Genomic DNA, 14,042 nt, shown 5'->3' with positions numbered 1-14,042 from the left:
TTATCACTGTATTTTGCCATTTTATTTATTATTATTATTTAATTTAATTTAATAAGCCCCAATGTGGGGCTTGAACTCACGACTCTGAAATCAAGAGTTGTATACTCTACTGACTGAGCCAGCCAAGTGCCCTTTTTAATTTAATTTAATTTAATTTAATTTAATTTTAGTAATCTTTACACCCAGGCTGAAACTCATGACCCTGAAATCAAGAGTTGCATGCTCTTTCAACTGAGCCAGCCCGGTGCCCCTACCATTGTTAAACTGAACTTCATCATCTTTTCTTACCAAACTGGTTTCTCCTTCAGTGTTCTTTTTTTTTTTTTTTTCAACGTTTTTTATTTATTTTTGGGACAGAGAGAGACAGAGCATGAATGGGGGAGGGGCAGAGAGAGAGGGAGACACAGAATCCGAAACAGGCTCCAGGCTCCGAGCCATCAGCCCAGAGCCTGACTCGGGGCTCGAACTCACGGACCGCGAGATCCTGACCTGGCTGAAGTCGGACGCTTAACCGACTGCGCCACCCAGGCGCCCCTCTCCTTCAGTGTTCTGATTTCAGTGGTAAAAATATCCTCCCCAGTTGTTCTCAAACCTTTTAGTATCAGAATTTCTTCACACTCTTAAAAATTATTGAGCCCCCCCCAAAAGAGCTTTTGTTCATGATTGATAATATCTATCAATATTAGTGTATTGGAAGTTAGAACTGAGAAACTTTAGAAACACTTATTAATTCATTTTAAAATGATAACCTATTACATGTTAACATAAAAGCAAGTCTTTTATGAAAAAACATTGCAAAACAGCAACAATAAAATTTAGGAGGAAATGTGTCATTGTTTTTCATTTTTAAAAATTTAATTTAATATTGGGGTTAATAGATGGATTCTCCTATCTGCCTTTTCATTCAGTTGGTTGTGATGTAACATGTCCTTTGTTTTCTGGAAAATACCGTCTTATACCTGTGAGAGCATGATAGTGAAAAGTGCAAACAAGACCTTAGTACATTATAAAAGTTCTTTTTGACTTTGCAGAAAAAACAAGTCTTGGAGATTTCTAGGGGTTTCAGGCCACACTTTGTGAAGCTGCTTTTCTGTCCAGTCACTTGAGTGTCTTATACTTCTCACACAGTCATCATACACATCACTAAGTCTTAGTGATTTTTATCTCCTGATGCTTCTTGGGTCACAGTCCCCTCATTCTGTAGTCAGAATTCTTTTTCCTAGCTGGTGTCTCTTCCTCTATTTTATTTTCTTTCTAAGCTATCCACATTGTAGCAAAAGTAATATTTCTAAAATAGAAATATGATGATGTAATCCATTTTTGAAAATCCATTACAAGTTTCTCATAGCTTATAGTTAGTATGCAAGATGTTTTATGATCCTGTTTCCACTGATCTCTAGCTTTTTTTTCTCAAGCTACTTTTCTGTGAGTGCCTTATACTCTAGCTTTCTTTATGCAATACTTGCTGTTCTGAGAAAGCATCGTGGTGATCCATATGTCTGTGTTAATGATACTATTTGTTGGGTTCACACTGTATTCCTGGCACTGTGTTCTAAGTACTTTATATATGTATTATCTCATTTAATTTCCACACAGCCTTCCAAAAAAAGTGTTCTAATCATTCCATTTTATAGGTAAAGAAACTGAGGTTTAGAGAGATTAAGTAACTCTCCTCAAATCATCTAGCTGGTGAATATGGAATCTAGGCCTGTTTTTCCACTTCTCTATTAGGCTAAATACTATTTATCCTGGAGGATTAGGCTTAAACCTCCCTTCCTTCTGGAAGCCTTTCTTCTGGTATGATATTTATATGCCTGCTCCCTCTATTCCCATTAAACCTTGTGAGCAGCTCTAACTAGTACTTAACAATACATTATATTTTACTTGTTTGTCTCCCGTACCATTTATTGTCCTGGTAGGTGCAGAAAGGGAACTTGACTCCTCTGACACAAGAATCTTAGATTGCATTCCAACATCTTTGTCCCTAAGAAGAAAATGAATATTGGAGACCTTAAAACCTAATGTCACTGTGGGCCTACTTAGTCTATTCATTCTATGCAAGCAGGTCCTTCAATTTCAGAGGAACCATAAAACAGATAATACTATTATTTCTATATTAATTCTTCCAAGATTTAAAAATAGTGACCCTGATCTTCTTTTATTAGTTTAGAGAAGACTAAATAACAACAACAAAAATAATAGCTAACATTTATTTAAGTGCTTTCCATGTGTCTAAATATTTTACCTGTATATTAACTCACTTAATTTTTACAGCTCCATGAGATAGTTATTATTACCTTTGTTTTACAGATAAGGGAAACCGAGGAACCAAGAGATTAAGTAACTTGCCCAAGATCACACAGCTTGTAAGTGGCAGAGCTTGAAATCAAATCTCTAAAAACTATACTGTACAAATTACTGAATCTTCTTTATCCAAGATCCCATAGTTGTATTCTTTGTTAGGATAAAGGTAAGTGAGGATTAGAGGTAAAATTATATGGCACAACTCTGGTGTAGTGATCTTAGAGAAAAAGGTGATTTAGTATAGATTTTTAAAAGTGTGTTTTCTTTTTAAAACAGCATCTTTTTGGTATAAATGAAAGGATCTTTCATGTTATCTTTATTACAAAATCGTTATCACAGTTCTGAGCTCCAGCCCAATTAATTCCCACTTTCCCAGTGAATAACAGCAAACACAAAGTTTTACATTTTAATTGACACTTATGAGTTTGATAATAATTTTTCTTCTCCCAGCAGGTTTCATTGCTTAATTTCAGAATCCTGTTTTCTTTATTTATTAGAGAAACACATCTGAACTTTATCTTTTTGGTGGGATTCATTTGCCCTTATCTATTTTCTGTGACCCCAGTCTCTTGAGCATTGCAGTGGATGTTTAATTTTGAGAATGTTAATTAGCTTCAGTAATTACATACCTTGGGGCATTTCTAGACATTTATAGCTTTGTATTTTTTTGTATAGAAGAGGATATATTGGAGCTTGTTGGGTTTTAAGGTTGTTTGTTTGTTTGTTTGTTTGTTTTTAAAGATAGCTTTGAACTTTGTTCAGGGAGGAGTTCTTAAGTCAGTCATGGAATTTAGGACTATTGGGAGTTTTATTTTACCAGTTCCCAGGAATATCCTAGTTGTGTTTTGCTAATAGTATCATGAGGTCACTAAGAGTAGTTGTTTTTTGATGATGCCTTATGTTGTAGTTGAGTTTCAGAATCAGACCGATACAGAGGATGCAGTTTTCTTCAGATAAGCCTTTGAATAAGAACCCAGGCTAGTTTTGGGATTTGTGTGATACAGAAAGCACATCTGTAACATGTCCCCTCTGGTGACACACTTTTAATTCTCAGTTATACAGAATGTGCTTTGAGCTATCTTTTTACCAGTCATCATTCTGTCTACTCAGTTTCATGTATAATGTTGTCAAGGTCATTTCAATCTCTTTCAGAATAGATTTGATTCCAAATCATCTACTTCTGCTACAGTGTTCTAACCTTTTTGTTAAGTTTATTTATTTATTTTGAGAGAGAGAGAGCATGCGCTCACAAGCAGGGGAGGAGCAGAGAGAGAGGCGGAGAGGGAGAATCCCAAGCAGGCTCTACACCAGCAGTGCAGAGCCCGATGCAGAGCTCAAACCCATGAACCTGGAAATCATGACCTGAGCCGAAGTTGGACACTCAACCAAGTGAGCCACCCAGGAGCCCCACAGTATTCTAGGAGTATTCATCAGAGATAAATGGATTGATTGAGGAAATTTGAAAAACATAATATATTTTTGAGAATGTGATGAGGTGTAAGATACAGTTTGTAGAATTGTTTTGAGTTCTTCGGAATTGATGCAAGACTTGAGGAAGCTGGGGATAAAAATGTGAGATGTGCAGAAAGGACTTTTTTCCTCAATTACTCTTTTAGATTTTGTTTTTACTTGATCCCATTCTATTTGAAGCTTAAAACAAGAGCTTCAGTACAGTTTAGTTAGTTGAATTATCCTCTCTTGTAGGATTATGTATGAAATTACTGAGCATTATTAATATCCCTCTGCAAACAGGTGAGGGAGCAAAGTTGAAAAGAGCAGAAATGTCCTCATATTAAAGGCATACTCTAATGTTTTCAATAATTTCATTTTCTTTTTTTTTTTAATGTTTACTCATTTTTGAAACAGAGAGACAGAGCACAAGTTGGGGAGGGGCACAGAGAGAGAAAGGGAGACACAGGATCTGAAGCAGGCTCCAAGCTATGAGCTGTCATCACAGAGCCTGACTCGGGGATTGAACTCACAAACCACGAGATCATGTCCTGAGCAGAAATTGGCCGCCCAACCGACTGAGCCACCCAGGCGCCCCTTTAAATTTTTTTTAATGTTTATTTATTGTTGAGAGAGAGAGAGAGAGAAAGAGACAGAGACAGAGAACATGAATGGGGGCGGGGCAGAGAGAGAGAGGTAGACACAGAATCCAAAGCAGTCTCTAGGCTTTGAACTGTCAGCACAGAGCCCCACGTGGGGCTTAAACTCACAAACTGCGAGATCATGACCTGAGCCAAAGTTGGGAGGTTAACCAACTGAGCCACTCAGGTGCCCCTCAGTAATTTCATTTTTAAGAAAACTGTTCTGAAATTACAAGAAGCAGCTAAGAAAAGTTGCCATATATAAATAATTTATTTTCTGATTATACCAGGCTTGCTAGCATATTATATTGATGTTGGGTGTCAGATAAGCACTCTATACTTGTTTTTTGTAGTTAATGGTTTATTAACAAATACTTATTTGTTGTGCCAGGAACCGTCTGAGAGTATGGGATATAGCAGTAAAGAAAAAGGAAAAATCCCTGCCCTTATAGAACGTACATTTTTTCTCCAGTTTTATTAAGATGTAATTGGTATACAGCTCTGTGTAAGTGTCAGGTGTACTACATAGTGATTTTACATACATATATTGAGAAATGATTACCACAGTAAGTTTACTTAGCATTCATCTTCTTATATAATTACAAAAAAAATAAAGCTTACATTTTAATGGGAGAAATGGTTGTAACAAAAACAGCAACCAATACCACCAGACTTCCATGGAGTCAATGACAGAAATTCCTAAAATGAGACCCAGAAATGGCTGTGTTTTGTTGTACTTTCTCTGAAATTGGCCCTACATGTTTGCCCTTTTAGTCCCTTTTATGCCTATACTGGGGAGAAGATTGATGGCAGAGCATCTAGTAATGCTTCAGTTTTTCTCAGATTTGCTCTGCACCAGGTACCCTGCAAAATTATTTTAAAAATTATTTCACTGCATTAAAATCCTATGAAGGAGATTATTTTATGGGTCAGTAAAATGAAGTTTATAAGAGGTAGTGTAGTTACAAACCAGATCACATTAAAAAAACAGAAACAGGCACCTGGGTGGCTTGGGTCAGCTTTGGTTTCAGCTCAGGTCATGATCTCATGTTTTGTGAGTTCAGGCCCCCTGTCGGGTTCCGTGGGGCCTGCTTGGGATTCTCTCTCCCTCTTTCTCTGCTCCTCCCCTGCTTACATGCATGCATGCTCTCTCTCTCTCAAAACAAAACAAAACAAAACCAGAAACGATAAAAAACAAAACAAAACAAAAAAAAACCTTGAATCAGATCACATAGCTGGTATGTGATAGGGCTAGATAGGCCTGCTCCTACCAATTTCAGGACAAAAGCATGAATAAAAGCACAGTTTTCGTATCTCTATACTTAGGTTATAAATCAAGATAAAAAAAACTGTTAGAAAAGTATTTCTGGGTGCCTGGGTGGCTCAGTTGGTTGTGTGTCCGACTTTGGCTCAGGTCACGATCTTGCCGTTTGTGAGTTAGAGCTTCTCATCAGGCTCTGTGCTGACAGCTCAGAGCCTGGAGCCTGCTTCAGATTGTGTGTCTCCTTCTCTCTCTGCCCTTCCCCGGCTTGTGTTCTGTCTCTCTCTGTCTCTCAAAAATGAATAAATGTAAAAAGCAAAAAAAAAAATTTTTTTTTAAATGTTTTTAACAGAAAAATATTTCCTCTTCTATGCAGACATGTATTTTCCTAATGACCTAGAAGGCCAGAATTATTGGACTACTCAGAGTTCTGAGACAGGTACCCTCTAAGTCTAGTCTCAATCCTCAGACTCTCATCATTTGTCCCTTGGCCATGATTCAGACCATGGAATTTGTACAACAGTGGGTATAGGTATTGTCGATGGCAGGACAGAGTTTGAGAAGAGATCCAATGAAGGCCTTGGAAGTAGGCTCAAAACTGCTTGGGCAGGGAATTCTGATCCAGAGCAGAGTCGGGGTTGATAGAGTCAGGGGCTTCAGGTAGATTTGTCCACTTGGTCCAGTGAACATCTTGCCTGAGGGGATAGACAGGTCAGAAGAGGGTCAGAGTGGATATCTAAAGTGTAAGATCCAGAATAGGGTTCCTTTACTATAACCCAGGGTAGTACCAGTGCCAGGACTGAAATCCAGGTCTGTGTGACTATACTGTCTCTTGTCAACAGTAAGAAAGCCTGGATTTACAGAGAAAGGAAGTGTTGGTTTACTGTCTGGTAAATGGAGCAAGGATCTGTCCATGTTATCTCATGCTTGGAGAAGTGCTTTAGGATGGACTATTTTTTTTTCTTTCTTAAATGTTTGCTTATTTTTGAGAGGGACAGAGACAGAGTGTGAGTGGGAGAGGGGCAAAGAGAGTGGGAGACACAGAAGCAGAAGCAAGCTCCAGGCTCTGAGCTGTCAGAACAGAGCCCGACCCGGGGCTCAAACTCAAGAACTGCGAGATCATGACCTGAGCCAAAGTTGGACGCTTAACCGACTGAGCCACCTGGGCGCCTGTGGACTATCTTTAAATGAGCCAGTCTATTTCTCTTTTGAAAATGCTATTTAGTGTTTACACGTAAAAACTAGAGAATTGAAGAATTGAAAAAAAAAAACCCATCTCATTACAAGTTCATTCTGGTCTTTGTGTAGTTTAAGTTGAATGGCACAGTTATAAGGAGACATAGCCAATTTTTTTCCTAAAACAGTGAGGCATAAGCATATTGGTGTATATATATAATGGTTTGCAGTTTATACTCAACAAGAATTTCTTCAGTCCTGTTTTACTTAGGAAAAAGCAGTATAAAAAGGTCCAGATTATGGTTTATTTTGTATTTTATATCAAACATTATAGGTAAGTTAGATATCATTATATGGTCTTTAAGTTTTCGATTTTCTGAAATTAATCTCAAACATATGAAGAGACTGGTTCTGGGGAAATGCAGTTTGGATATAGAATGTTATTTCTTTGTTACATACATTGTTGAGTATTTAGAGTACATATGGGTTCTGGTTATTCTTAGAGTCCTTAGGACACCAGTCTTAAGATTGACTGTCCAGCCACACTATTTGTCAGATCCCCTACTTGAAGCATTCTTGAGTCTGTTGAAACCTTCACCATCCACATGACCCCAGGATCTTGGACTATCCTTACCTATTAGAGAGTCCTCAATTCTGTCAGACTCAGAGTTTAATTTAAATCTGGTGAGAACAAATCATGACTTCTGTTCGGTTTTCAAGCTACCCTTTTTGTTAACAGGTGAGAATCTTGTGTTTCCATGTATTGCATGATTGGAACTGTTCAAGGTGTAAAAATGAACAGAAAAATCCTGAGTGCTACGTACCCTCGATGTTAGAGGCATAATTAGTAAGTAAAAGTCCAAACTGATGTTAGATCTAGAATTTGGTGGTACAGAAAACAGAATTTTAACCCCCTTCTAATTTTTTTATAACATGTCTTCCCTACACCCTTTCAATTTGCTTTTTCTGTGATATTTGGCACTATTGCCAAATAGTGCTATTGCTTATTAGCTCTTGTTACCAAATTTGCCAAGCTCCTGAAAAATACTTGCTTTTTAAAAAGCACATTAAAATTCTGACATCCATTTTGAGTGACAGTTTCGGCAGCGTCCTGTATAGCAAGGGCTTGGGAATTTGTTGACATGAATCCATTTTCTCTGACTTCTGATTCCCCTACCTAGATTCTGTAGCCTGTGGTCTATTTTTAAATCATGCTGCTATGCTCTATGCAGCAGTTCTTTTCCTGAATTATTTATCATTGTTTGGAGCTGAATGGAGCAGTATGTTTTTTTTACCACTGCTCATTAGAACTCACGTGTCTGTCTTCAGCTTGGTTGACAGATTTGGTTCATGTTAAATCCCACTGGTCCATTCTGGGAAGGCTGCAAGGCAGGGAACAGGCCACAGTCTGTGATACCCTGTAAGGGCATTCAGACTTTTGGTTATTGTTCTTTCTTTTGGCAGCAGTGGGAAAAGAGAAGCTATGCCCTGTTCTTCCCTTCGACTCTGTTCAGACAGAGACTGTGTTAAGATCATTTGTGATAATGTTTACTTTATGTTTTTATAGTAATTGTTGCATTTTTAGGAGAGATGAGGGAATAATCCCTATGAAAAGCACAGCATTAAATCAAGATTTCATTTTCATTTTAAATATGATCCAGATACTTGGGACACTAAAAATCTCTGGTCTTGGGATATGGGTTGTGAGGCATTTGTTCCTTTTGTTTGGGAATATTCCTTCTCATTGCCTGTTCTCTCACCTTCTTACAGACTTGTAGGCTTGGAAAAAGGATGGCAAAATCTAAAAGCAAGGCAATTATTTTGAATGATATTTTTTCCCTTTTCTGTTTTCTGGTGCATCAGAATTAATGTTTCTCTTTCGTCTTCCTCCTGTGTTTTTTTTCCCCCCTGCATCCTATCTTTCATGAAAAAAAATTTTTTGACATTGTTTTTTTTTCTCTTTGATAGATGAGCACACTACTACTTGGGTATTCTTTACTTTTTAAACTATTTGCCTTTTTCATGTCACTGTAGGTGGAAAGGGGATAGCTGTCAGTCATTTGGGCACTGGAGAAGGAAAAATCATGTTTGTCCCCCTAACCCTGTTGGCCATCTCTGAGTTTGCTTGTACCTTTTTAAAAAAAAAAAAACAGCAATAGTATCTAGATTTGAGTTCCATTCTTGGACCACTGATGAAATACTGTTTTATAGTCTGAACCAGAACAAGAATTTTTGGCCTCTATTGCTACTTTTGGGTCAGTGCTACTGCCTGAGAAACTGGCCTTTCACTGCTCAGTGATTCCAGTTATTATCATCATGATCATTTCACTCCCCGGTGATAGTGGCTCTCAGTTGCATAAATCCCACATTTCTCAGCAGGACCTCAGGACAGCCCCACTCACATTTTCCTGACATTTCATTACACTCATTTCTTTGGACTGAGTCAGCCAAGTTGAACTAGACTAAATATACTATCTTTCCCTTGTGCTTTTGCTCTTCTCCAAGTCATCTTTGATTCTCTTTGCCAATACATTTCCACAATCCTTAAAATACCCAGTGCAAGATTAACATTTTTTAGGAAACTGTCCATGATTCTCTATTAATTTGAACTCTTAATTTTTGTATTTTTTGAGCCTTGTATTTTCAAGTTGCTGATGGTTTAAAGCACAATCCCTGTGTTCAAGGGGGTCTAATCTTCAGGGAAAATCAGAGATAAGTGGACTTGTTTTTCTTATTATTTTGCATTTCTGTTGGTTTTTAATTTCACATATATGTCTTTAAATTCCAGATTATAATTGTAAGGGCAGGAGCAATTACCTTTCTTTCTATGGAATCTTATGAACTATTTCTGCTGCTCTTGGCACATGATAGGCAGCTACCTGCCTTACCGCAGGGCAGACTCATTGGATAATAAGGTATCAGTGTAGGGTAAGAAGGATCCTAAGGGTTGAGGATTCTCTATTTTGTATATTTTAGAATGATAAGAATACTAAGAGTTTACAGTCTTATTTGGAATTATATTTTGGAGACTAAAATGACACAGACTAAAAATTGAAAGTCCAAAAAAACATATTTGGTTTCTGAAATAGCCATCCAAATTTTGTCTGCATAACAAAGTTAGAGCATATTTATTATTGGCAAGCTGGGAGGATGGTTTACTTCAGCAACTCTGTCCCTGCATGTCTGATGGTGGTGGTGTACATCCTTAATAAATTTGAGTTCACATTAGTTTACTGTCGAAATCTTTCAGGTGACATTCAGAACCAGAATTGCATATTATCTACAGGTTGTTAACTTCACTTTCCAACCCCCCATGACACTTTGCATGAGAGTTGAGTTTATCTTAGAGGTCTTACTTCGAACTAGGGTCCCTGACCTTTAAGAGTAGAGCTATTGTGGCACCTGGGTGGCTCAGTCAGTTGAGCGTCCAGCTCTTGGTTTCGGCTCAGGTCATGATCCTAGGGTCGTGGGATTGAGCCCTGTGTTGGGCTCTATGCTGAGCATGGAGCCCGCTTAAGATTCTCTCTCCCTCTCCCCTGCTCATGCTTTTGTTTTAAAAAGGTTTTTTGTTGTTGTTGTTGTTGTTTTTAATTTAAGAGTAGAGCTGTGTTTCATTTTTCTGACACTTTTTAGAGCACTTGGTGGTGTTAAGGTAGGGGGGTAGGAGAATGGGGGTAGGAAGCAGCAGGAAGGTTCTTGAGGGAAGGCTAAGAGGAAAGCTACTTGAGACTACTTATTTGTCCATTCCTTCTGTATGAAATCAATCTCCTGACCAGTTATGTTGCCTTCTTTGCCCCTCTCCACCCACGACCCTGAATCTTCAGTCCCAGTGCTGCTGACTGTGTACAAAGTTAGGGAACAATTCCTAAGTCCAGCCTTACTTCTGGCACCAATTATAGAATTTGAGGGTCCTCAAGACCACTTTTGAGTTCAGTACTTTGCCAGAAGGACTTACAGAACCTGTAAGTTTCTCATGAAAGCTGTTACACTCAAAGTTATGGTTTATTTTAGCAGAAGTTAACAAATTAAAATCAGCCAACAGAAGAAATGCATGAGGCAGAGTCTAGGAGGGATCTAAATACTGAGCTTATGTTTGTCCTCTCCCAGTGGAGTCATGAACAGTGTTAACTCTTCCTGGCAATGTGTGACAACACACATGGAATAATGCCAACCAGAGAAGCTCACCCAATCTTTGACGTCAAGTTTTTGTTGGGACTCCATCATGTATATGTGATTGTTGCCTTATGTAGCTGACCTCAGTGTCCAACCACTTCTGAAGTTGAGCTGATACTGTGCGACTCAGACTCCCCACTAAAAATCACATTGTTAGACTGTCTGGTACAACTCAAAGCCCCCAGTAAACAAAGGCTTTCAACAAGCAGACATTTCCACAGTTTTTGGTTTATTACTCCCAGGAAGCTAAAGGCAAAGACCAGAGATACCTTTGAGCAAGTTTAAAGTCTTTACTATACACCGTGCTAGTTCAAGCTTTGGGCCCAACCAAGAGGAAGGGAAAGGGAAGTAGTTTAAAGTTTTTGAACCATGTAAATTTGTTTTTTGATCAGAAAATTTAACATATATAAATTGAATTTTTAAACAAAAGAAAGGAGATCCAAGTTGCTAGAGCTCCCAGGCACTTGAGAGAGGCAAACTCAGATCATCCCTTGTGGAACATACCTCAACCCTAGTTTCAAAGAATTCCCAAAGATAGATTGCCAACAAATAAGGGACGCCTGGGTGGCTCAGTCGGTCAATCAGCAGACTCTTGATTTTTGGCTTAGGTCATGATCTCATGTTTCATGAGTTCAAGCCACATGTCGGGCTCTTCACTGACAGCGCAGAGCCTGTTTGGGATTCTCCCTCTTCTCTCCTCTCTCTCTGTCAAAATAAATAAATAAATAAACATTTAAAAAGTTATTAGGTTGCTGGAGCACCTAGGTGGCTTAGTTGGTTTAACATCCAGCATTAGCTCAGGTTGTGATCTCATGGTTTGTGAGTTTGAGCCCCTGCATTGGGCTCGCTGCTGTCAGTGCAGATCCTGCTTCAAATCCTCTGTCCCCCTCTATCTACTTCTCCCCAGCTTGTGCTCTCTTTTTCAAAAATAAACATTAAAGGGGAACCTGGGTGGCTCAGTTGGTTAAGTGTCCGACTTCAGCTCAGGTCATGATCTTGCAGTCCGTGGGTTTGAGCCCCGTGTCAGGCTCTGTGCTAACAGCTCAGAGCCTGGACCTGCTTTGGATTCTGTGTCTTCCTCTCTCTCTGCCCCTCCCCTGCTCATACTCTGTCTTTGAAAAATAAATGTTAAAAAAAAATAAACATTAAAAAATATTAGCTTGCCAACAAATAAGAGCTAAAAATAATAATATAATAACATCTCAAACAAGTCACTACAAACAAGAATCACGAGAAACAACTGATCTAGACCCACAGAAATAAAAAAATAATAATAATTCAAAGTTACAAACTCAGTGGAAGGGAACTTACAGTCCTGATCATGGTGGAGTAACAAGACGTTGACTTACGACCCTGCCTTAAACAAATACAAACAACTGAATAACTGGACAAAATATATTTTTAAAACTGTTTTAGACATTGGACAAAAGGTAGCACAGACCAGTGAAATCTCAGAGAAAGGAAATGATCAAACTGAGCCCTATGATAGCTCTGATGAAAGTTTCTAAGTACCTAGGATGAAAAGGGATACTCAAACAGAGCTGGCAGTCTCCCAGATTTGAGGATACAGAGGTAAAAGGTCAGAGAAACCAAAACAGCTAGAATCTGTGGGCAGAGTATGAGAGAAGAAAGCTTCACACAAAGGAGAGAGCTCCAGAGATTTTTAAGGCTTCTTCTAAACCTGCACTGTCCAGTACAGTAGCTCCTAACCTCATGTGATATTTAAAAATTCAGTTCTTGGGGTGCCTCGGTGACTCAGTCGGTTGAGCGTCTGACTTCAGCTGAGGTCATGATCTCACAGTTCGTGAGTTCGAGCCCCGCATCGGGTTCTGTGCTGACAGCTCAGAGCCTGGAGCCTGCTTCGGATTCTGTGTCTCCCTCTCTCTGCCCCTTCCCCACTCATGCTCTGTCTCTCTCTCTCAAAAATGAATAAACGTTAAAAAAATTTTTTTAAATAAAAAAAAAAATTCAGTTCTTCGTTTGCACTGACACATTTCAAGTGCTCAGATGCCACAATTCCAGAAAGTTCTATTGGATTTTACCATCTTAGTTTTGTTAGCTGAGTGCAGCCAGTTTATGATTAGTGAGGAAACTAACCCAAGGCCAGAAAAAGACCACTAGAGAGCATTAGGCAGAACAGTCCCTGGAATACAGGGCCACAAATATGTTGTGTTTCCACTAGCCAGAGCAGAAACATCTTCTAATATCTGGGACATTAAATGGAGGCACTAGAAGGGTATTTTCTCAATAAAGAGGTCAAATTAGCCCTAGTCTAGAGGACTTACCTTGGATTTGTCTAAAAGGCATAAAAGCAAACCTCAGAAGGATTAAATTGTTTCTAAGTCACAAATTCCTGAAACAAAGCTCAAGATTAAAGACTTAAAAAAAAAATCACTGAAGCCAAGAATGCAAAATTTACGACATTTGGCATCCAGTCACAATTATCAGGCATATAAAGAAGCGGAGAATACAGTTCGTATTGAGGAGAAAAGCCAGTCAATAGAAGTGGGCCTAGAAATTATACAGATGATAGAATTAGTGGACAAGGACATTGTAACAGTTGTGTATGTTCAAAAAGCTAGAAGAAAGATTGAGCATGTTAAGTAGAGACATGGAAGATATAAAAATGATCCAAATCAAACTTCCAAAGATGAAAATTACAGTGTCTGAAATGAAAAATATAGTGGACAGCATTAATAGCACATAGGCATTGCAGAAGAAAAAAATTAGTGAACTTGAAGACATAGTAATAGAAATATCCAAAATGAAATATAAGTGGGGCACCTGGCTGGCTTAGTCCATAAAGTCTGTGACTCTTGATCTCAGGGTTGTGAGTTCAAGCCCCATATTGGGTGTTGAGCTTACTTTTAAAAAATTTTTAATAAATATAAAGAAAAGATTGAAAATATAAATATACAGTGATGAGTCAATACTAACTGAACAGTGGGACAACATTAAGCAGCCTTTTTTTTTTTTTTCCATCATTAAGCACTCTTAAGAATACATGTAATTGGAGTTTCAGGAACATGGGGGTGGGG

The 14,042-nt window shown here is 38.4% G+C and overlaps 1 protein-coding gene across 50 annotated transcripts in view; it reads left to right on the top strand.

The window, feature by feature from the left end:
* R3HDM2 (R3H domain containing 2) overlaps nucleotides 1-14,042 on the top strand; it is a 161,456-nt gene that overhangs the window by 56,304 nt on the left and 91,110 nt on the right. For 28 of the 50 annotated variants that reach the window (XM_049625770.1, XM_049625813.1, XM_049625812.1 and 25 more), the window contains one exon: nucleotides 2,311-2,366. The exons of 9 other annotated variants lie outside the window; for them this stretch is intronic. In XM_049625770.1, coding sequence (XP_049481727.1) covers nucleotides 2,311-2,366 — 56 coding nt within the window. Of the gene's footprint in view, nucleotides 1-2,310; nucleotides 2,367-7,570; nucleotides 7,679-14,042 lie in introns of all 50 variants that reach the window. 13 more of the 50 variants (XM_049625807.1, XM_049625802.1, XM_049625798.1 and 10 more) reach the window with 1 other exon arrangement.

This window comes from Panthera uncia, chromosome B4, assembly GCF_023721935.1.
Source record: "Panthera uncia isolate 11264 chromosome B4, Puncia_PCG_1.0, whole genome shotgun sequence".
NCBI classification, from domain to species: domain Eukaryota; kingdom Metazoa; phylum Chordata; class Mammalia; order Carnivora; family Felidae; genus Panthera; species Panthera uncia.
This window is presented reverse-complemented; position numbering and strand designations above follow the sequence as displayed.